The sequence below is a fragment of the Varanus komodoensis genome, unplaced genomic scaffold, assembly GCF_004798865.1.
Source record: "Varanus komodoensis strain SLA01 unplaced genomic scaffold, ASM479886v1 scaffold51, whole genome shotgun sequence".
NCBI lineage: Eukaryota > Metazoa > Chordata > Lepidosauria > Squamata > Varanidae > Varanus > Varanus komodoensis.
The window spans coordinates 5,413,266-5,435,596 of record NW_025336100.1 but is presented as its reverse complement, the minus strand read 5'-3'; the positions used below and the strand labels follow the sequence as shown (position 1 = coordinate 5,435,596).

Below are 22,331 nucleotides of genomic sequence, written 5' to 3'. Positions count from 1 at the left end.
TATTTTAATGTATAGGCATTTTATTGGAGGGAGAGGGGTTTTGGTGACAAAAAGGTGCCAGATCTCCTGCATTTTCCCATTCCTCTTTGAAGCAGCTTTTAAAAAATACTGATGCACCACTACCATTTATTAACAGTTTGGCTGCAGTGATTTGTTTGGGGTGGGGCTGCAGAAATACACAGACCACCATTTAATGCTCATCCTTACCTTAGAGAGTTTCTTTTATCAGTCTTTTTGAAAAGTAAGATCCTGGTGTTTGAGGTGAAAAACTTGAAAGTACAGTGGTACCTTGGCTCACAAACTTAATCCATTCCAGGACTCTGGTCATGACCCAAATTGGTCGTGAGCCAAGTTAAATTTCCCCATAAGGTTCAATGTAAATAAGGTTAATCCATTCTGTAACCATTTTTTAAATCAGAAAAATGTGAAGCAAAGTGACAACAAAGATCGTGGCTATCTCCCCCACCAGCCCCAAACACAAGTGCAGCCATCTCCCCGCCACCTCCCTCCCCAGCACAACCAAGCTTGCGCCGGTCATCCCTGCAGGTGCCTGTCATCCCAGCGCGCTGGGGGGTTGGGGGGGAGAGACGGGCGTGATCTCGGGTGCCCTGGAGGAGGGAGAGATGGGCACGATCGCAGTTCCATTCACGCAGGGAAGGCGTGCCTGATCAGAGGTGCGCTCCTGCAGGAAAGACAGGTAGAATCTCAGCCATCTCCCCCATGGCTCTGTTTTGCTGCTCCCGTCTTTCCTGCAGCAGCGCGCATCTGATCATGCCTGCCTTCCCTGTATGAAAGCAACTGGAATTGTGGCCATCTCCCCACTCGGGGGGTGGGGGGTGGAGATGGCCGCGATCGAAGTTCCGTTCGTGATTAGAGGCACGCCGCTGCAGGAAAGACAGGAGCAGCAAAGCAGAGCCGCGGGGGAGATGGCCGAGATTCCGCATGCCTTTCCTGCAGCAGCTTGCCTCTGATCAGGCACATCTTCCCTGTGCGAAAACAACTGGGATCGTGGCCATCTCCCCACTCAGGGAGGTGGGGAGATGGCTGCGATCTTGGTCACCGCCCAAAGTGGTGTTCGCGACCCAAGTCAAAATTTTTCAGAAATTTTTGTTTGTGACCCGATTTGTTCGTGAACCAAGGCATTTGTGAGCCAAGGTACCACTGTATAGATACACAGTCTGCTAAAAGGCTCATAAACTCAAAGCAGTTTCTGCCACCTCCCCAAGCTTCTAGTTGCAGAAGTGGAGAGGCTCACTAAGTATACAAATATTTCCCATGGCAGAAAAGCAATTTATTTAGTTTTACTTTACAATGATTTGTAGCAGGTTCCAGAGCAATCAGTTTTGCTTTATCCTTACAACAACCCTTTGAGCCAAATCAAGTCAACACAGTTATCCAGTGTGTTTCATGGGGATGACAGAACTGCTTATTTTCCCCAGTCAAAGTAAAACAGTGTGAGGTTAGCAACTTTTAGAAGCAACATGGCACAATGGGAAAGATTTAAGAAACAGAGTATCATCTGAAATAGAATAGCGCTGCCTTTTCAAACAAACACCCCATCCTGTTCCCTGCAAGTTCCCTGTGTTGAAGTGGTATCTTCAATGGCTGCCATAGGCCTGAAACCTGCCCCCTGTTGTCCTCTTGTTTTCCTGCTCCACACCTCCCAGGCTCTCAACCCTTACCTGGGTTAGAAGAAAGGAAGTCAGCAATGGAGATATCTGGAATGTCCAGTGTGTGTGTAGGGAAAGAACTGTAGTTCCTCCTGTGGGAAGCTGATGCCAGGGATGGGTTCTATGTGAGCTTCAGAGAGATGATTTAGTTTTAACGAAGAGGTGAACATCATCTGCCCACTTCCAATGGGTCCAAGAGTGTTCAGGTGCCTTTGCAGCTGCTCTTGATGGAGCAAAAGCTGTGTAAGTTCACTGTATCCTTGCAATTAATGGTATGTCAAGTTTGGCCCTTATTCAGTGGAATCCACAACTTTTATTCTGAGCCAGCAATCAGAATAAAAAGACAGATACTTCTTCTGTCCCAAATATAGAAAATGGCAGAAGATATTTTTCTAGAGATCTTGTGCTATTATTCCCTGTGGTAATTGGTCCAGCCCCAATGTCATTTATATACACATAAGCTGCACTGTTTTGTCCCTTGCAGGTAACATGTGGGCTCAGCAGTGGAACAACGTTTATGATATGATGGTCCCTTTCCCAAACAAGCACAGCCTTGATGTCACCAATGCCATGAAGGGCCAAGTAAGGGCATCCATGTAACACTTGCATACATTTTCTTCTGCTTGTCTTGTTGCCTGGAGTGCAGTAGCAGTTAGACAATAAGAAATGAGGATGAAAGCATGTGCATCTTGAAACAGCACTTTTGTTGGCATTCCTGCCTCCCTTGTAGTAAGGTGCTAAGCTGTTCTCTGAAGAAATGTTTGGGTAACATGTAAGTACTGATTTGCCCAACAGCATCAAGGAGAAGATAAATCAGTTACAGATCAACCTGCATGAACAACAACTCTCCATGACGCTCTTTTAATATGTCTTTCTATGTTGTACATGTTTTTTATCCCTGTATGGTGAGCAAATGAGTTTGGCTTCGGTTTCTGCTCTCTAATGTCTCATTCTCATGTTAAGCTTGCATACATAAAGATCTGCAGGTAGATGTAGTTTGCAATGTGGGAAAGGTTGAAACAATGTACATATTTGGCTTCAACAACAATGTTGAAGATGCAGTCTTTCCTTCCATTCATGAGTACAAATGCCACAACTATCTCCATCCTGTAGCACAGCTATATCTTTGCATAGGAATTTTGTTCCTTTCAGGTAGTTCCTTCTAGTCAGCTTTGCTTCTCCTCTGTCTCACCTTGACACTGCTATCTCTAAAACTTAAACACCAAATGCGTACTATCCATTATAAGAAAATGTAAGTGGTTTGTCAACACACTGACACTACCTAATGCAGTAACCAGGCCTTTCCTTGCATTTCTTAGAATTGGAACGTAACACACATGTTCCGGGTGGCGGAGGAGTTCTTCACCTCACTTGGCCTGCTTGGAATGCCACCTGAGTTCTGGGAGAAGTCCATGCTGGAGAAGCCAACTGATGGGCGCGAGGTAGTATGCCACGCCTCTGCCTGGGACTTCTACAACCGCAAGGACTTCAGGTGCATACTGCAGATGGCATGGCTCTGCCCAGGAAAAGGAGCCACAGAGCTTGTCCACATAGACTCTTGGAATGGGAGGAAAGGATGTATACCTATCCTCTGTGTCTAGCAACTTAAGGGAAGATTGCATCATCAGTGGGAAAAAAAACAATAAAAACTCAGAGTTGAGGAATCAGTACTTCAAATAAATGCTTGAAAAAAAATCCAAGCTTGAATGTTACTTGCAGCACCCAGTTTAATTTAAGTGGAAAATTTGCTGCTTCTCTTAGTAATGGAAGTGAACAGGTTCCTATGAACTGTTTACAATGGTTCTCAGAAGCAAGCAAGGAAGAGGTAGTGAGTGAGGAATCTCCTTGCCATGCATTCCCTCGGGAATAACCTGTTGGGGTGGGTGGGGCTGGAGGAACCCTTTGCACTCTCTGCTAATCCATGTTCTTTCTCTTCCTTTCTTCATGCCCAGTGGGCTACTAGGAGAAGCTCCAGACTGATTGCTTTCACACAGCTTTTGAAATTGGGCTGAGGGAGTTGGACTGTGGACCACAGCTTGTCCATGCCTGAAATAATTGTCCATGTCCATTCAGTGTATATAGATTTGTTTAAAAATTTATATGTAGGACTGCTCCTTCCCCACTTTGGATCTGTACTCTTGCAAGAATGGTGGGAACATTAGAAGTCCTTGAGCTCATGACAGAGCTGTTGTCAGCAGTGTTCCTGCTAGGAGTGATTAACTTCTGTTTTAACAAGAGGGTTTTCTTTTCAGCCCCCTTGAGGGCTATCTGCTCATCTTCCATAAGTAAGCAAGGAGAAGATGCAGAAGGAATTCACCTTCCAGTCAGCCAAGCAGTTGCCCTGCCAGCACAATTGATGCATGTAATGGCTGTTGCAACCTCTCTTCTTCATTCCCTATTCTCTAGGATAAAGCAGTGCACAACTATCACCATGGAACAGCTCTTCACAGTGCATCATGAGATGGGGCATGTTGAATACTACCTGCAATATAAAGACCAACCACTCACATTCCGCAGTGGGGCCAACCCTGGATTCCATGAAGCAATTGGGGATGTGATGAGCTTGTCTGTCTCCACCCCAGTTCACCTCAAGAAGATTGGGTTGCTCAGCCAAGTCACTGAGGATAGAGGTACAGATTAGGACTGTGGGTGGCAATGCAGGCAATTTCAGCAGGTGCTAAGGAAAACAGTGGTGAATGGGTGGAGCAGCCAATGGGGATGAAAGATTTATGAAGCATCAAATGCCTAGGTGGATCAGTTGTCTCAAGAACAAAGAACCATGATTATTTCTTTCCAGGATTTCCTAGCTGTGGAAGGGAAAAGAATTATTAAATTATAGAATTTGCCTACCGTTTGTTAGGCCCCCATCCAGCATCCAGTTTATACACCTGTTCTCCTTGGGTCAACCCAGAGGATGACTTACTTTAGGATGGAAAAGAGTTTCTATATGGTTAGCCAGCTGTGTGACTCTTGTTGCGATTTCCTTTCCATAAGGGGTTTGATAATTTGCACATATTTTCACCAGCTGTTCACTAGCAGCTGCTTTGTTCTGGCACAACATCAGTGTGGTGATTCTCAGCAGAAGGTTCAGCTACATAGATGGGAGGTCAATTCTTATTCCAGTTCTTCATCACCAGTGCTCTTGAACATGCTTTCAAACAGCTCCAGCTAGGCAGGCTTCTCTTATGATGCTCTGCCTACCAGTTCCTTCTTTTCTTCTTTCCCTCCCCCCCCCCCCCCCCCCCCCCTTTTTTTTTTTTTTTTTGCTTCCATCTATTCCATGCAGAGAGTGATATCAATTTCCTCTTTAAAATGGCCTTGGAGAAGATTGCCTTCCTGCCCTTTGGCTACCTGATAGATCAGTGGCGATGGAATGTTTTCAGTGGGCGCACCCCTCCAAATCGCTACAATTATGACTGGTGGTACTTGAGGTAAAGGTTTTCTCAGCAATGGAAGCATGGTGTGAGTGGAGGCTGCCCGGATGAATGAGCAAAGGAAGCAGCTCTGCCAAGCAGCTAAACTCCATGTGAAGGGAGGGGCTCTGCAAAGCGATAGGACAGCATTTCATAACTTGGAGGTTTGATTGGGGACCCATAAATCTTCTCCGCAGCTATGTGTGTTCAGGTGATCTGTGTGTGAGAAAAAGGACACAAAAACTATATGTGTGTGTGTTGTGGAGGGGTGGCGGCTAAATTTTGAGGGAGTAAATAAACACATATATAACCAGGTATGCATTGGATGAATAGTGACTAACATTCAGTTTAGTCATTACGTCATATGAATTCCTTTTCGTTCTCTTTTTGCCTGCATGAGTTCTCTTTGCTCTCTGCTTAAATCACACAATTCATCCTCTCCCTATTCAGTGTTGTGGCATGTAACAGGGGAAGGAGGGGGAACTGGATATAAGGGAACTGCTTCTGGCAGCATCTATATGATCAACATGACATTTGAGACCAGAGCTGGAGTTTTCTTTATCTTTGGAGACTCATGCTAATGCGAATCATTTCTTTTCTGTCCACATGGCTGACATTTTTCCAGAACAAAATACCAAGGGATTTGTCCTCCTATTCCAAGAACTGAAACAAACTTTGACCCTGGTGCTAAATATCACATACCTGGGAACACACCTTATATCAGGTACTGAAAGCTGGAGCAGTCAGGTATGCAACAATGTAGGGGAGCTTTGGGAGGTGTGTAACTAGGAAATGAAGTGTTTTTTGCAGTGCTTGGGAGAGTGTTATTTATGCCTCGATTATCCATGGGATGTGGGCAACATAGCTATGTTCTGCAGGACTGAAATAACTAAAGCCTCTGACAAACAGATATGAAATGGTACAAGACAGTGTGTAGGCCTGAAGCCCCAGATTCCTGAAAAAAATTCAGATCCAGAAATGAAATACTCCCTATGAACCATGAATTAGTTGACCATATCTCCAAGGCTTTCACCATTTTACACATAGCAGATCCTGCTTGACGTCCCATAATCCACATCTTCTAGGCTTCAGGGATATAGTTGGTACAGTTACAGGGATTTGTAAATTGATTGGGGAAATCCAAAGTTTGAAAGTAAAGAAATCTTGGTGAACCATTGAGATCCCTCAGAGGAGAGTAGTTACTTCATAGCACCTTGTGGTATAGGATGTGTGTTCTTTTTTCCTGCCAAATGATTGATGGGATCCTGCGGGATAAATGTTTGTGTTTCTGGCAGGTACTTTGTAAGCTTCATTCTACAATTCCAGTTCCACAAGGCCCTTTGCCAAGCTGCCAACCACAGTGGTTCTCTTCATACCTGTGACATCTACCAATCAAAAGAAGCTGGACTGAAGCTCAGGTGAAAGAGGGAAAAGGGAAGGTTGCACAGGGCTGACTTATACCAAAAAGAAAATAGAGTGGCTGATGCTGCTTCTGGCGGAAGGCCAACATTCAGGCTGAGGGCAACTTGTGTGGGGTGACTCAGGACCTCATGGTGCTCTCCCAGCATATTATTGCCCCATCACCTGTTTCCGAACTTAGTTTGCTCAACCAGGCATGGAGATGGTGGTTTGATTACTTCATCAGAATAAATCATCATCACCTGCTGAAATTCAGTTTTACAGCAGACTTTCCGCTCTGCAAGCATCTGAGATCTCTCCAGCTGTGAGGGTCTGCCTATGAACTGTGTTGGGGTTTTTAGGGAGCAAAGGAATTACAAATCTTTTCTTGCTCTGCCAACTTCAGGGGCATTTCCTCTCATGTTCAGTTAAAAAGATAATCACAGGTTCAGAGTATGTTAAATAACTGCTAAAAATTCCAAGGTCTAATGTAAGTAACAACATCAGGCTCAATTTAAGTGGAAGAACTGGTGCTTCTGCTAGTGAGGGAAGTTAGTTAGGTCCTGTGAACCTAGCTGAACATTCCCTAGGGAAATGGGTAGGATTCAGAATTTCTCCTTTGTATTTCTGTCATTTTGTCTTTAATGTTGGTAAGTGGACTACAGAAATAACCCAGGCAAGTAAAGTGATAGCTGCTGAACACTCTCTCCAGAGTAGAATCTGTAGTGCTTTGTGGTATATGCCAGAGATGAGAGCAGTGACGCAAAAGAGGAGAGCATTTAAGTGCAAATGGAGAAAAACCTGGAGCAGATGCAGACACTGGTGTGTACCCTTGATTACATATACTCAGAGGCAGTAAGAGTGGCAAAGAAACAATATCTTGAGCCTACTGAACCTTCTGTGTGCTGCCCAGCTGAGCTTTTCAGGATCCTCTGGGTCCTGTTACATGCTGACCCTTAAGACACTGTCAACCCAGCTGAGGCCTACTGTAATACACTGGCTTGACACTTATAGAATAAAATAACTTGCATCCAGCAGGACTCCAACATTAGAGGGATTAAATAAAGTATGGTATCCAGAGTATACCCAGTTTTCTTGCATTAGTTTCAGTTGGTATACCTTGAGGAGACTGACAAGGTGCTTGGACAGATTTATGCAGCCATTCCTATGTTGGATCCTTGACTTTCTTGGCTTATCAAACCTAATAGGGAAGGAACAGCCAGTTGGGCCAGGAAGGTGATTAATGCCTCCTTGTGAGAGGGAGTGATTCCAGGCTGCCTGACAAAAGGTGGTGGTGAGTCTACTCCTGAAGAAACCCTCCCTGAACCTTAATAAGTTTAGACCAGTGGCCAATACTCCTTTCCTGGGTAAGGTGGGAAAGGAGAGAGTGGGTAGCTGCAAAGCAGTTCCAGATATTCTTGGTTAAGACTGATTATCTGCATCTAATCAGTTGGATTTCAGACTAGGTTTTGGCATAAAAATAGCTTGGTTACCCTGTATGTTGTCTTCTGGTGGGAGAGAGTCAAGCAAGTATAACTCCGTTGATTCTCTTTGATCTCTTGGTGGTTTTTGATAACATCAACCATGCTGTTCTTCTGGGATGATAGTTTGAGGTAGCAGTGGTAGGTACTTGGGTGCTCAGCTTCAGAAAATGGTGTTCTAGGATTAGGAAGAATGGGTTCCTAATGGGTGGATTCTCCAGTATGGGTTTCTGCATCAACTGGTCTTATCCTTCAACAGGTACATGAAAAATTGAGTGCTGTCATCTGGAGTTTCAGAGTATGCTGTCATCAGTATAGCTGTGAAGTGACTTGAGCAGGAATGCTATTCTATGCAGACACATAAGTTGAACAACTTTTCTGGGCCAGCTATAGGTTTGAGGAGCCTTGGGCTCCTTCTGGTGGACCCTCCCTTATGTTGGTGGGCTCATCTGGTAGTGGTGATGGGCAATGGCAACAGTGCTACAAACAACACCAGTGTCTGAAGCTGACGTCTAATTTCCGACAATGCCTTAGTGCCATGCTGTGTTGAAGGCATTGTGGATAAATTACAAGGGAAGCTAGACCCAGCCACTCAGAGTACGAGTCAGAAAAAGAATGTAAAAGGAGCAGTGGAATCCGATAGGCTGCTCAAGGATGCTGACTGTTGCTGCTGACCCTGGTTCCATTGCCTGGCTGTTGACTGCTTTGACAAATGTGCTGAGCAGAAAATAGTGAAAATGATCCTCTCCAAGCCCACCGTGTGCTGGGATGTACACACTGGGTGAAAAATGGAGAAAGAGGGACTTGTGGAACTTCCGCAGTGAGTATCAACATGAGTAACTATGTCTACATCACTGTGCCTTTCTCTCTCTGTCTGTTTCACTGTAGTAAGACATTGAGAGCTGGATCTTCACGACCCTGGCAGGATATTCTCCAGGAATTGACTGGGACAAATAAGATGGATGCTACAGCATTGCTGGAATATTTCCATCCTCTTACTGCATGGTTGCAAGAGAAGAACATGCAAGCCAATGAAACACTGGGCTGGCCAGACTTTGAGTGGCGTCCCCCCATCCCAGAGGGCTATCCAGAAGGCCTTGGTAAAGTTTTCAAGGCAGAAAATTATGGAGGGAGGTCCATGGGAGGAGAGTAGACTGGGTATAGGAATAAGGCTTTAGAAATAAGTCTCCAAAGAGGAGGAAATGCTACCTCTCTACATGCCATTGCCATCGAAACATGGTAGTTATAATCCAGAGGGGATGCTCAGTTTGTACTTTACAACAGGACGTAGGAATGGAAGTGGTCCCTTCTCTAAAGAGGATGACACATGGGGCATATGACTTGGAATCAAAAGGCTGAGGTAATCAGAATACTGTGGAATGGCTGTTGCATGGTTCTGCTGTGAGACAAATCGAGGGTAAAATCCTGACCATCAACTAGCTTGCCACAAGACCACTGAGGACACCTGAAGGTGGGAGGTTGTGATTTTCCCTTCCAGGTTTCCCTTTGAGGATTGGCAAGCCACAGGTTTTTTTCTTCAAATACTTGCTGTTTTGTTTCTGGGCTGCCAGCTGGTAGGGAGGAGGCAGTAGATGCAATGGGTGAGATTCTGCTGGAAGAAGACACTAGTAGTTGATTTCTACTGTAGGGCTGGGTGTAGCTCTTGAATGTATTATGACGGCAGCTGTCTCTTCCCCCTTGGAGTTCCATGTGTCTGATGCAACAGATAAATTGAAAGGTCTTTAGTGCTGCCTCAAGGGGACTGGCTGACCAAGATTCTAAAATCCAAATCTTCACTTCATTGTAACCTCCCAGAGAACAAAGGCCAGTTCAGCCAGTGCCTACTTAGCACTTCTCTGCTGAATCCTCTTAACATTTCTCTTTAAGGGGGCAGGAATGCTAGGAGACAGAAATGAACTTGGGTGGGTCAATGGAGTTACCAGGGCTCAGCCCTGGAACATACTTTGAATAACAGGCTCTTGTACTGGAAAGATAAAAGTAAAAATAAAGGAGCCTCTGAACAAGTTCAGGATGCTTTGTCTTCACTTTTTAATAACTACAGAGTCTTGACACTGCCATGTAGCTCACACCTGGTTACCTCTCTTCTTAGGAAAGAGGTATTAGGAGTCTCCATGCTGGACCTGATGGAACAAGGAAGGGAAGCAGGTTCATTTCCAAACCTATTCCAATGAATTTCTCTCCCCACCCCTACTCTGTTCTTCCAGATAAGATAACTGATGAAGCAATGGCTGAAACTTTCTTGGCAGAGTACAACAGCACAGCTGAAGTGGTGTGGAATGCTTACACAGAGGCTTCTTGGACATACAACATCAATATCACAGACCATAACAAACAGATAATGGTAGGAGAACCAGCAGTGTCCCTACACCATCAGGGACTCAGTGAAGGGCACAAGCAGAGTAGTTGGAGTGGCACACTGAAGGGACCGGGAAGCTTCTCCTGGGTTCGAGTTTACCATAGCCTTCAGATGTAGGGTGCTTCTAGACTGGCAGTTCCCCATGCAACCTGATTTAGGGCAAGCCTAAATGTGGAATGCAGCTGCTCTGTGAGATATGGTCACTTTTGTGTGCCTGCATTCTCCAATATTCCAGCAGTGTAGTGGGTATAAAACAGCTATGTGTATGAGAATAAGAAATCCACTTAAGAATATCAGCTGGCTCCAGGAACTTGGTTGGAATTTTGTATGGTATCCACACTCCATTTACTGTATGTGGATTGTAGGATTAATTCCTTTCAAATACTTATATCCTGCTTATTGGCCTGATAATAGTACTCACAACAGCTGGCAGATCAGACAATATTAGATACAATAATCATGATGCTTCAAAAATATAGCAATGAAGGCACAGGGCCAGTACCAGGGACTGAAAAGATCTAGAGATCAGGCCTAGAGGACAAAAAAATGGAGAAATCTGGACATGCAAATTTACACTGGCAAAATTAGAGAAAATTACTAGAATTTAAATTTAATACCAAACAAGCTAACCTTTTGCTTGATTTCAGGAGAGAATTGTGCAATGTCTCAAGCCACACTGAGCTTCTATGATTTCAGGAAGATTTAGGCAGAAAGATTCAAAGGGGCAGGGAGTGCTGTGGCAGGGGGAGCAAAACACCAGTTAATCCAGGGATTTCTGATGCAGCAGAGATCACAAAGGTCCTTGTACCTTTATTTCAACTGCAGCTATTTTACTCCAGTTACAAGAAAAGCAACGTATTTCAAAATAACTTGGACTGGGTTCACATGGCATTATGAGTCATGAAGGTGGGTTGTTGTGTCATGCAAACCTGAGATGGGTCTGGAAAAGTGAGGGCAGGCCACCCCACAAAATCCTAGATGAGGTGAGACTGAGGGAACTGGGTCTTTTCAGCATGGAGAAGAGGAGACTCTGAGGGGATCTGTTGGTGACATACAGGTATGTGAGGGGGTGTCACACAGAGGTGGGTAGAGACCTGTTTTCCCTGCGGAGGAGGGCAGGATGCTCAGTGAACCAAGGTTCAGTTTGGATGCCAGGAAGAACTTCCTGACAGTTAGGACCCCGAGGGTATGGAATGGGCTTCCACAGGAGGTGGTTGAGGCCCCATCAGTGAGGGTGTTCAATGATAGGCTGGGCATGCATATGATAGGCATATCATGAGCAGAGCTGGCTGGAGCGGGGGGTCAGACTAGATGACCCAGGATATCCCTTCTGACTTGCTCTGTTTCTATGTTTCTATGATTCTGCTTCTAAGGGTCCCTCCTACTCCCACGATCATACTCATTGCAAAGTGGTACTTGCAAAATGCTACAATGTTCATTTTGGGCAGGCACACACTTTGTCTAGATAGCTGTACACTGTCCTGGCAAGAGAGAAATTGAAATGCCCTTTGAAATCACACTATGAAAATGGAGGGCTAAGTTTGTCATTAGGCTGACACATGTCAGACTGAGCCCTCCCTCTTGTCAGTGAGAATCCCTTCCAGTTTTGGAGGTTGCCCCAGTCCTAGCAGCAGGGGAACACTTGCAAACCTAGGGGGCTACTGAGGACACCTGATCCTCCCCCAAAGAAACCAGGGGATGATAACACTGACAAGGAGGAAAAGAGCCCCTTTCTGCAAACTGCAGTCTCCCAGGAGCTGACCTGTTCAGTCCTGTCAAACCTCTCTGCTCCTTGCAAAGGAGGGAAATACTTACCAGTAGCCTAGGCTAGGAATTGAACAGGATGGATTTGGTCAGCAGTCACCCACCCTGACCAATAACTAGCCTAGAGTCCCTGTCCTAACCTGCCCTACCTGCTTCTCACAAACCAAGCAGGTCTGTTTGTAACAGACTTGTAACTCCCCACCAGCACCAGCACCGCCACCACATTGTTCCTTTACTCAGGGCCTTGCTGCCCATGATGGCCCAGGGCACAGGTGCTATTGCCCAGCAACAATTGACAGGACAATTTTCAGCAGAGTTTGATACATGCTGATAAAGCCACGTGACAGTGGTGCTACTATGCAACTTTGGACTCTGGACTCAGTGAAAACAACAAGCAGACTGTGGAAGGAAAGGTGACACTTTCCCCACCAATTCAAAAGGCTGTTGTCTTCATGCTGCATGAGTGAGGAGGAGAACCAAGACAGAAAAGACAGAAACAAGATTCAAAGTCATCTTGATTAGAGTGCTGAGATGAAAGCAACAGAATGAAATCCAATAGGGATAGATGCCAATTTCTGTATCAATCCATAATGGAGCACACTTGATTCAACAATACTGCAAGTGAGCAGGATTTTGGAATTGTCATAGATCACAGGCTGAATGTAAGGCAACAATGTGATAGGCTCCACAAAGGGCAAATGCCATTTTAGTTTGCAGTAATAGAAATATCACTTCCAAATCATGTAACTTACTAGTTCTCCTCTATTCAATGCATCCCTATGAGGACAGATTGAAAGAACTGGGCATGTTTAGCCTTGAGAAGAGAAGACTGAGGCGAGATATGATAGCACTGCTTGTGTACAAGGAGGAAGCTCAGCATCTCTTCTCAGTCTTCCCAAAGTGTAGGGAACGGAATAACAGGCACAAGTTACAGGAAGCCAAATTCTGGCTGAACATCTAGAAGAACTTACTGATTGTTAGAGCAGTACATCAATGGAACCAGGAACCTAAGGGCTTTTGCATCCTATGGGCATTCAAGATGCAAGTGGACCGCCATTAAAAGGGATGTTTAACTTACAGTCCTGCACTGAGCAGGTTGTTGGACCCTCTAGCCTTCTAGTCCCTTCCAACTCCACTATTCTATGATTCTGTTCTGCTATAACCTTTCCTGTGTCCACCCTGCAAACCTTAGATTCTGCTGCTACTGCTATTAAAAGGTTTCATGGATGTTATTGGGAAAATAGCCCCATCCCTCCATTTCCACAGGGTGCAACAAGGTCTTGGTAGTATCGGGTGCTCTGTCAGTAGAGGTAGGGCAGCTGTTCATCTACACAATTAGACAATTAACAGAGTCTTATTGACTGCCTTATGTTCCAACTGCACTTTCTTGGTTAACCCCACCTGTGCACTAAATCTGCACCATAGCTAGTATGTGTGTTATAGTATGTGTGGAACAGTGTGTAGATTGATTTCCAAAAGTAAAGCATTTACTGGATGCATGGTAAGTTCTTCTTAGGGCTCCTATTAATGGCTGAAATTTGCTAATTACTTTAAGCCACTGTTTTGTTACTTTTGATGGATTATGGATTATGGAAGGGGTGGTAATGCTTGCCCAAAATAATGTGTTATATGTGTTGTGTGATTGGCATTTCTGATGCATGTCACCAGTTGGATGTGCTGGAGTTGGTGTTTTCCCCTCCTTACAGGGCTAAACATCCTTCCCTTTTCCTTACAGTTAGAAAAGAACTTGGAAATGGCAAACCATACCCTACACTATGGCCACCAGGCTCGGAAATATGATTTCACTGATTTCAGGGACCCCAGCATAAAGCGTATCCTGAAGAAACTGAGTGACATAGAGCGGGCGGCCCTGCCTGAACAGGAGCTGAAGGAGGTGAGATTGAAGGGGTAACCAAGCCCTTACATCATTTATGATGCCATACTGAATTTGGGGGGGTTCAAAAATTATGGAGTTGTTAGAACAGAGTACTTTGTATTTAGACTTAACATCTTTTCTGTTTACTGAATTTGTTCTGTTAACTTTGATTTGGGATTTTTACAACAACTCTTCTACATCACAGGGATCTGCACTAGCACAGTAATGCCTGACTCACTGGCATGTAACATGACACACATCCTAAACCAGCTTCTTTGTATTATCCTGCCATTATACCCTGGATTTATTCAGGATATAACTAGTCAGTTAAAGCACAACTTTTTATATGCTGTGTTTTTTCCATAGTATAGATTCAAGTATATGCTAAACTATTTGGGGCAGCGGGGAAGGGGGTGGGATTTGGCTTCAGCAGCTGAAAGGAACAACTAATTGAAAATGCTGTGATAGACATGTCTATTCAGAAGTAAATCACATTGCTTTCAGTGGCGCTTTCTCCTGCGCAAAGCAGCATGGGAAAGAGACTGCAAGGAGGAAGTGCCGTTGAAGACAATGTAATCTGAGTAGATATGTAACTGGGGCCTTTTCAGCTAGTTATTCTTTGCAAAAATCAGGTGAGTGGCTTGAAGAAACAACTAGCTGAAAATGCCCTGACGTACATGTCTATTCAGAAATAAATAACATTGCTCTTAGTGGCACTTACTCCTGCAAAAGTCAGCATGGGGAGAGGCAGGTTTGCTTTGGCTTTTGGGATGGAGCTGTGAATTAATTTTTTACAAATCTCTATGGCAGGGGTCCTCAAACTTTTTCACCAGGGGGCCAGTTGAAAGGTGCCGGGCGTGGGCCAGAAAGGTGGTGCTGGCAGTGCGCGCGGGCCAGTGTGTGTGTGGGGGGGGGGGTGCAGGCACACATGTGTGCTGAGATGGGTGGGGCACATGCACACGGCAAGGGGAGGTGAAGCAAGGAAGGGGAGGGCACATGCCACGAGGCAGGCGCACGAGGCTGGGGGATCCGGCCCCCAGGCCATAATTTGATGACCCATGCTCTATGCATCATGGGTATAAACCCAAAGAAATAAATTTTAAGGGCCATTTTCTTGCACGTAATCTTTCCAGCTCCTTCTACTTATCCTGGAATTGTATTTGCAAGTGATACAAGATCACATTTTCAACACTGTGGAGACAGCACCATGTGCTCTAAGTAGGATAAATGCAATTCATAAATACTGCAACCGTGCTCCTTGATAAATGGAATGGACTTTAGTGTAAATCTCCCCCTGGTATTCTTTGGACTACAGCTCCCATTGGCCCTGGCCAGCCTGGCCAGCAATTCTCCCTGGTAATAAGGATATTGCCTTGATGGTCCATTTCTTGGAAACCTGAATATATTCCCAGAGGAGCTGCTTTTGAAGGTTGTTTGGAAACTACAGATGGTCCAGAAGACAGATCCTGGTTTGGAATTGGCAGAACTCCACCTTTCTTACCAGATGTGCCCTGGTTACCAGTTGTGTTCTGAGCATAGTTCATTATGCCAAGTTTAACCTTTTAAAGAGACCTTGATGTACTTTCTGAATAGAAAAATCCTTTTTCTTTCAGTATAATCAGATCCTCTCAGAAATGGAGACAATTTACAGTGTAGCCAAATTCTGCAGTGACGAGAAAGATTGCAAGGCATTGGATCCTGGTAAGTCCTAGCAATGATATTGTAAAGCTGGTAGGAATAATATTCTCTCACCCCCTCTTCCTTTGTCCATAAAGCACACTGGAGATGTTTATAATTAAAATGTGAAGATTTGGGCTTGCAAAATAACTGTGTTAGCAAAAGAAGTGTTGGTAAGTAAGACTTACCAAGACTTAGTCCTAGTAAATAAGGCAGGGCTTTTCTAGGTGTCTTTTCCCTCACAAAAGAGGAAGTACAACTAATTTGCACATAAATGGGATTTGGAGTAAATGAGAAAGTGTTTTCTGGCTTTCAGATAGTTTGGTGCACTCAGAATGTTTTGATATTAAGTCAAGCAGATACAGGAGAAGACTCAGAAATAGTTGGGAAACTTAATGGCAAGTACATGTTTGGCCCCATGAACTGCCTGAGTGCAGCCTCAGTAAGACAGATGGGATTTGGTAAGGAGTAACAAGGGCTAAGAGACATACTAGGGAAATATCTTTGTAGAACAAGTGGGCTTTGAGAGGATTTTCAGAGAGGGAGATGGATCCACAGGCACAAATAGGTACAGTGTTTATTTCAAGAATGGAGAGAATGTGGCAGGAGCTGAGCTTGCATAGTGCAGAACAGCCATCTCCACCCTAGTTCTCACTTTCCGCTGCCTGGAAGTGGTAGAAGTTGTCATTTAGTTCAAGACATTTGGAGAGCAACAGGGCAGGGAAGGTGGGTGCACAGGACAAGGAAACAGGCCATTTTAGCCAAGGTGGAGATGGCGTGCCCAGATGTGCATATAATCCCTGCTTGTGCTGATACCTTGATTAGAACTTACAGACACCATGGCCCAATCAAGAGACTATGATGAGCTCCTTCGCACCTGGAAAGGCTGGCGGGATGCTTCAGGGGTGAAAATTCGAAGCCTCTACACAAAATATGTACAACTGAGCAATAAGGCTGCCAGACTGAACGGTAAGCTTGCTTCGTAATTATGGTGCTCCAACAAAGCTGATAGCGGGCTGTAATGAGGAAAAGGTGATTTTAAGAGTCAAGGCACAGCATCTGGTGCAGGGCATCACTAGCAATGACGATGATTTGTGCACTGTGCTGCGTAGCATGAAGACCTCTCAGTGGCTCGCAGTAAACGAGGCTGCTCTTCTCTCCTGCACATGTACAGGTCATGCAGACAATGGTGCTTTCTGGAGATCTCTGTATGAAATGCCAAATTTTGAAGTTGATCTGGAGAACATTTGGAATCAGCTTCAAGAACTGTATTTCCATTTACATGCCTATGTGCGTCGGGCTCTCTACAAGAAGTATGGCAAAGACCACATCAATCTCAGGGGCCCCATTCCAGCTCACTTGTTAGGTAAGCCTTTCCACACCAAACCAGTCTCCTGAGTCATTGGGCATCCTGGGAAACTCTAGGGCAATTCATTTTCTTTGAGATTTGGAGACCTGCTGCATGATTAGTATTCCTTTCATAAACCATACCTGAAGAAAACAGACACCTCTACAAACTGCCAGTAATAGAACTGAAAAGTGCAGTTTGATATTATTCAGTCATCTGTCAATATCACCACAGAGATAGGCAATGAGGAATTGATACTGCCTTCACCAGCAGGTGCCCTTCACTGGACATGCTGGGGTGATGAGAGTTGTACTCCAACCACATCAGAAGGTTATCAGGTTGTGCAAGTTGCATTAATAGCTCTTCAGGAGTTGTGCAGCAGCTGTTAAATTCTCTTTAGCTGCTACCTACAAGTGCTCTTGAAGGAGCCACAAGAGGAGTAGAAACATCTGGAGTTTTACATATCTGCTGATGACATGTGGCTCTGTCTCTTCTTTTCATCTTGAGCAAGTGAGTCTGCCCATCTCCACATAACTTTCAAAATCAAAACAAGAATGACTGTCTGCAAAGAGGAGGGAAGAATCTGTTGTCTTGCCCATAACATGATAATGCATATTCAGGATTGCCTGTAACAACCACAGAAGCACTTTCTGTGTTGTAGCTGCAATAGCACGGTGTGCATTCTTTGAGATACCACATTGTTACATTTTCCCAGGTACAAAATATAGTACTCGGATTGCTCCATGAAACTCCTTCATGCTGCCAACATCCTTGGAAGAAGTGTTAGTGGCATGCAGCAAATGTGCCCACTTCCGAAGTGAAAAGGCCTTTATAGGTTTACCAGGAACAACATCATTGACCAAGTGTTCCCATCAATTTCAACTCTTGTTGAAACAGACAGATGTTCTTTCCTCCGAAAGTTTTACTGGATCTTGTGATTTTACTTGCTGCCGGAGTTCTCTCTTTCCTAATTTGCCCCTTCCCACTCATTGGCTCAATTTTCTTTTTCCTAGGAAACATGTGGGCACAGTCATGGGCAAACATTTTTGACCTTGTTATGCCCTTCCCTAACGCTGCTAAAGTGGATGCTACACCAGCCATGAAACGCCAGGTTTGATTTAATTATTATTACTAATATTTTCTTGTGGGGACTAAACTATTTTCCTCCTTCAAAACTCCCCCAGGGAATAAATCCATGGATCTCTTCTGCTTTGCTGAAGGTGTAGCAACGGATTTTTTTCCCTCTCCTTTATTGCTGAAGTTTCAGCTACCCAGGAGGACGCTCCAAAACATGGGCAGAGTCTCTTTCTGCCTCATCTAGCCTTGTATCCTGTGGGTTTGGGCTATTGAGAAAGATTCCAGATGGATCTAGTTAAATACTGCTTTTGTTTTTCTAAGGACTTGGTCAGAGCAGCAATACAGTCACAACAGTAATGAAAACATACTAAAATTAAAGTTATCCCAAGTGTGCTTAATTGCAACCCTTAAAGCTAGCCAAATGAGGTCTTGTGGCAGTTTCCAAAAATATTCAGACTTTGGAAAGTCTTCATGGAAAGGAGATCCCACAGAGGCAGGGCAGCCAGCAAGAATGCTTCTTTTCAGATTTTTGCATTGTATTTGTATGGATGGTATAATCAGGATGGCGTTTTAGAATATATCATATTTAGCATAGGAATGGAGGTTTTAAAACCTTCAAGGTCCTGTTCCCTTAGGAGAACTCCCTCAGGAGGAGGGGCAGTAGGACCGATGCCAGAGGGAACAAGGCCAGAAGTGGTGCTGGGCCATCTATTCTCTCTTTACCCCTCCTCCTTTCTTCCCTCTCTCCCTTTCGGTTCCCACTGAAGCCAATCTGAGTGGCAGTAAAGCTCAGAATAAATGCTCCCATTCATGTGTATGGGACCGCTTTTTTTTGGCAAGCCCAGTTTTCATATGTGGCTTGGCTGAGGAGAGGAAGCCGCAGACCAATTCCAAACATGCTGCCAGGTTGATCTGACCTATGGACTGGCAGTTCTCCGCCCTTGGTTGCAGTGGCCCTGTGCTGTCCGGCGGTTCTCTCCATGCTAAATATGCCATGCCTATTTTTGCTTGGTGTGTAATGTTTTTTGCTGCTTCTCCTATAGGCATTGGCAAGCCAGAAGCCATGATGAGTTCATTCTTCTCTCGTGGTGTTCACGGTCTGTAGCCAGCCCTGCTCTAGGCTTTTAGTTTTGTTTCCTTTGTACATTTACCACCCTCTCCACAGGGATGGACCCCAAAGAAGATGTTTGAGCAGTCTGACAGTTTCTTCCAATCACTGGGCCTGATTCCTATGCCACCTGAGTTCTGGGAGAAGTCCATGCTGGAGAAGCCAGCCGATGGAAGAGAAGTGGTGTGCCACGCCTCCGCCTGGGACTTCTACAACCGCAGGGACTTCAGGTGGGCAGGTGGAGAAGAGCTTTAGAAAGTGGTGTCTTCAGTCTAATAGCTCACCTGGGCTCTGCCGCCTTTGGCCAGAAGGAACCCACCGGTACATCCCTAAATGGACAGGTTTGCTCTTCCCCCCTCTAGCCACATTTCAGAGAGGCTGTTTGTGCTGGAGCTATACAAAATGCCCCCTGGGCTGCCTCCTTTTGACTTGCTGACATTCTGCCTTCTCTCTTCCTAGAGGTATGGTGCAGCGCCTCATGCCTCAGACCTTCCTGTGGGGGAATTATGGGACCTGCTCTGCACCACTCTGTAGGTTCACAAAGCCACTCCCCACTCCCACCATTAATCCACATCACATTTTTGCTGGAGGTGGCATGCATGCCCCCCACCCCATGCAGTGTTCCACGTGCAGCCAGTGTCACAGGGATGGCCTTTTCTCTTTCTGTCATCATTACACAGCTTTGGGGAACCTGGTTGTAGTTCTCAGTGTGGCTTCAGCACTGTATATGTGGGATACCTCTGATCCAAGCCATTGTTGTGCACAGGTTGCCACAAAAGCTGATGAGTTTGTTTGTTTTTTCAAATGCCAACTATCTCGAGCGCTAGCTCTTACTCGTGTGTATGGCAATGACAACAGGAAGCAGGAGCTGCTCTTGGCATGGCCCTTGGCATCCTGTTGCCACACTAGCCTCACCCCCCAATACTGCAAGTTGCATGTGACAGTCTGCTGATGCAAACACCCATTTGCATGTAGCCCCTGTGCACAAGCAGCTGCCCACAGGTAGGGGTTCATTTATAGACCAAGATGTGTAAAGCATAAACGCCAAATTAAAATACTTCCATTGTGGTGACTTAGAGTTTAAAGTCATGACAAAAAAAATATGGCACAACTAGAGACAAACATGTATGTATGTATGTATGTATGTATGTATTTTCTTTATTTAATATCTGTACCACCCAACAGCCAAAGGTCACAGCAACACATTAAAAAATCTAAAATACACCATTAAAGCATACTAAAACATCATAAAAGATAGCAATACAAAAATTAAAATAGAAAAATATATACATTGAGGAAATACCCTATTATATCCTGTCTAACAAGCAGCAGGCCTCAGTCACTAATTAAATGCCCTGAATAGGGGACAGTCTTTACCTGGCACTGAAAAGATAGCAAAGTTGGCAGCAGGGAGGGCTCAGTTGGGAGCTTGTTCCATAATGGGAGGGGGGACACCACTAAAAAGGCCCTTCTGCTTCATTCTGCACAAGCTGCAGCTTCTGAGCAGTCTTTGAGGGCAGCCCCATGTAGAGTGTATTGCAGTAATCTCTATTAGAGATTACCAAAGCATAGATCACTGATAGCAGGCTATCTCTGTCCAGATAGGGCTATAGCTGGGCACCTAACCAAAGAAGGCACCTGAGCCACTGAAGCCACCTGGGCCTTAAGTGACAAAGATGGCTCAAGGAGCACCCCTAAGCTACAAATTTGTGCCTTCGAAAAGAGTACGACCCCATCTAAAACAGGTTAAACACCCACCATACACTCAAATGAACCACTCACCAACAGCTCCTCAGTCTTGTCTGGATTGAGCTTTGGCTTGTTAACCCTCATCTAGCCAATTGTTGAGACCAAGCACCAGTTCAAGTACATCCACAGCCTCATCTGCTGAAGATGAAAAGGAGAGATAGGGCTGCATGTCATCAGCATATCATTTACTTATTTATTGAAGGCCTTTACAAACTGTTCAATTAGCAACACACTGCAAAATTCCAGATGACCTCACTTAGCAGTTTCATGCATATGTTAAATAGCATGGGGGACAAGACTGAGGAACAGGAGGATCCAAGGGGCACACCAGTATTGTCCAAGCACCACCGACTGGAGCCTTTCATCCAGGTAGGAGTGAAACCATTGCAGAGGAGTGCCTCTCACTCCCAACTCACACTCACCCCAGAAGGATACCATGGCTGATGGTATTAAGAACTGCTAAGAGGTCAAGGAGAAACAACAGGGTTGCACTCTCCCTGTCTCTCTTCCAGCAGAGGTCATCACAAAGGCTGACCAAAGCTGTTCCTATGCCAAAACCAGGCCTGAACTCTGACTGAACTGGATTCAGATAATCAGATGCATCCAAGAATGCCACCAGCTCAAGAACCTTTCCCAGGAAGGGGATGTTTGCCACTGGCCTAGAATAGTTAAGTTCATCTGGATCCAGGGAGAGTTTCTTCAGGTATGGGCTCACCACTGCTTGTTGCAGATGGCCAGGAACCACTCCTTCCCATAAAGAAGTGTTATTCACCTCCCTGGCCTAACTAACAGTTGCCTTCCTACTAGCTTTTATTAGCCAAGAAGTGCAAGGATCCAGTATGGATGTGGTTGCATGAACCTGTCCGGTACCTTGTCAATATCCTCGAGTTCCTAACTGGAACTCATTCAAAACAACTAGACCAGACGGTGGTCAGGATATCTCACCTGATTCCACTGCTATAAAACTAGAGTCAAAGTCCTGGCGGATATGAGATTTTGTCCTGGAAGTACCCAGAGAACATACTATAGCAGGCCTCAGATGGCTCCAAGATCACAGAACCATAGAAGAGCAAAGTTGGAAGGAGTCTACTGAGCCACAGAGTCCAACTCCCTGCTTAGTTCAAGACTGTAAGTTAAAGCATGTCTGCCAACTGTCTCTTGAGGACATCCAGTGTGGGAGAGCTCACAATCTTCCTAGGTGATTAGTTCCATTGCCCTACTGCTCCTCAGTAAGGAATTTTTACAGATATCCAGGTGGAATCTGGCTTCCTGTAACTTAGGCTCATCATTCTGTGACCTGCACTTTGGGATGATTGAGAAGAGACCCTGGCCCTCTTCTGTGTGGCAGCCTTTCAAGTATTTGAAAAGTTCTATCATATTTTCCCTCAATCTT

General features: G+C 45.0%; 1 protein-coding gene across 4 annotated transcripts in view; it reads left to right on the top strand.

The window, feature by feature from the left end:
• ACE (angiotensin I converting enzyme) overlaps window positions 1-22,331 on the top strand; it is an 80,212-nt gene that overhangs the window by 24,997 nt on the left and 32,884 nt on the right. For 3 of the 4 annotated variants that reach the window (XR_006416400.1, XM_044447265.1, XM_044447262.1), the window contains exons 6-19: window positions 2,155-2,252; window positions 2,990-3,162; window positions 4,077-4,300; window positions 4,957-5,101; window positions 5,709-5,807; window positions 6,379-6,501; window positions 8,851-9,062; window positions 10,188-10,324; window positions 13,839-13,997; window positions 15,593-15,680; window positions 16,482-16,625; window positions 16,831-17,022; window positions 18,018-18,115; window positions 19,247-19,419. Coding sequence is in view for 3 of the 4 variants with exons in the window: in XM_044447265.1 (XP_044303200.1) it covers window positions 2,155-2,252; window positions 2,990-3,162; window positions 4,077-4,300; window positions 4,957-5,101; window positions 5,709-5,807; window positions 6,379-6,501; window positions 8,851-9,062; window positions 10,188-10,324; window positions 13,839-13,997; window positions 15,593-15,680; window positions 16,482-16,625; window positions 16,831-17,022; window positions 18,018-18,115; window positions 19,247-19,419 (2,065 nt within the window). In the remaining variant the exon portion in view is untranslated. Of the gene's footprint in view, window positions 1-2,154; window positions 2,253-2,989; window positions 3,163-4,076; window positions 4,301-4,950; window positions 5,102-5,708; window positions 5,808-6,378; window positions 6,502-8,850; window positions 9,063-10,187; window positions 10,325-13,838; window positions 13,998-15,592; window positions 15,681-16,481; window positions 16,626-16,830; window positions 17,023-18,017; window positions 18,116-19,246; window positions 19,420-22,331 lie in introns of all 4 variants that reach the window. The other variant, XM_044447264.1, reaches the window with a different exon arrangement.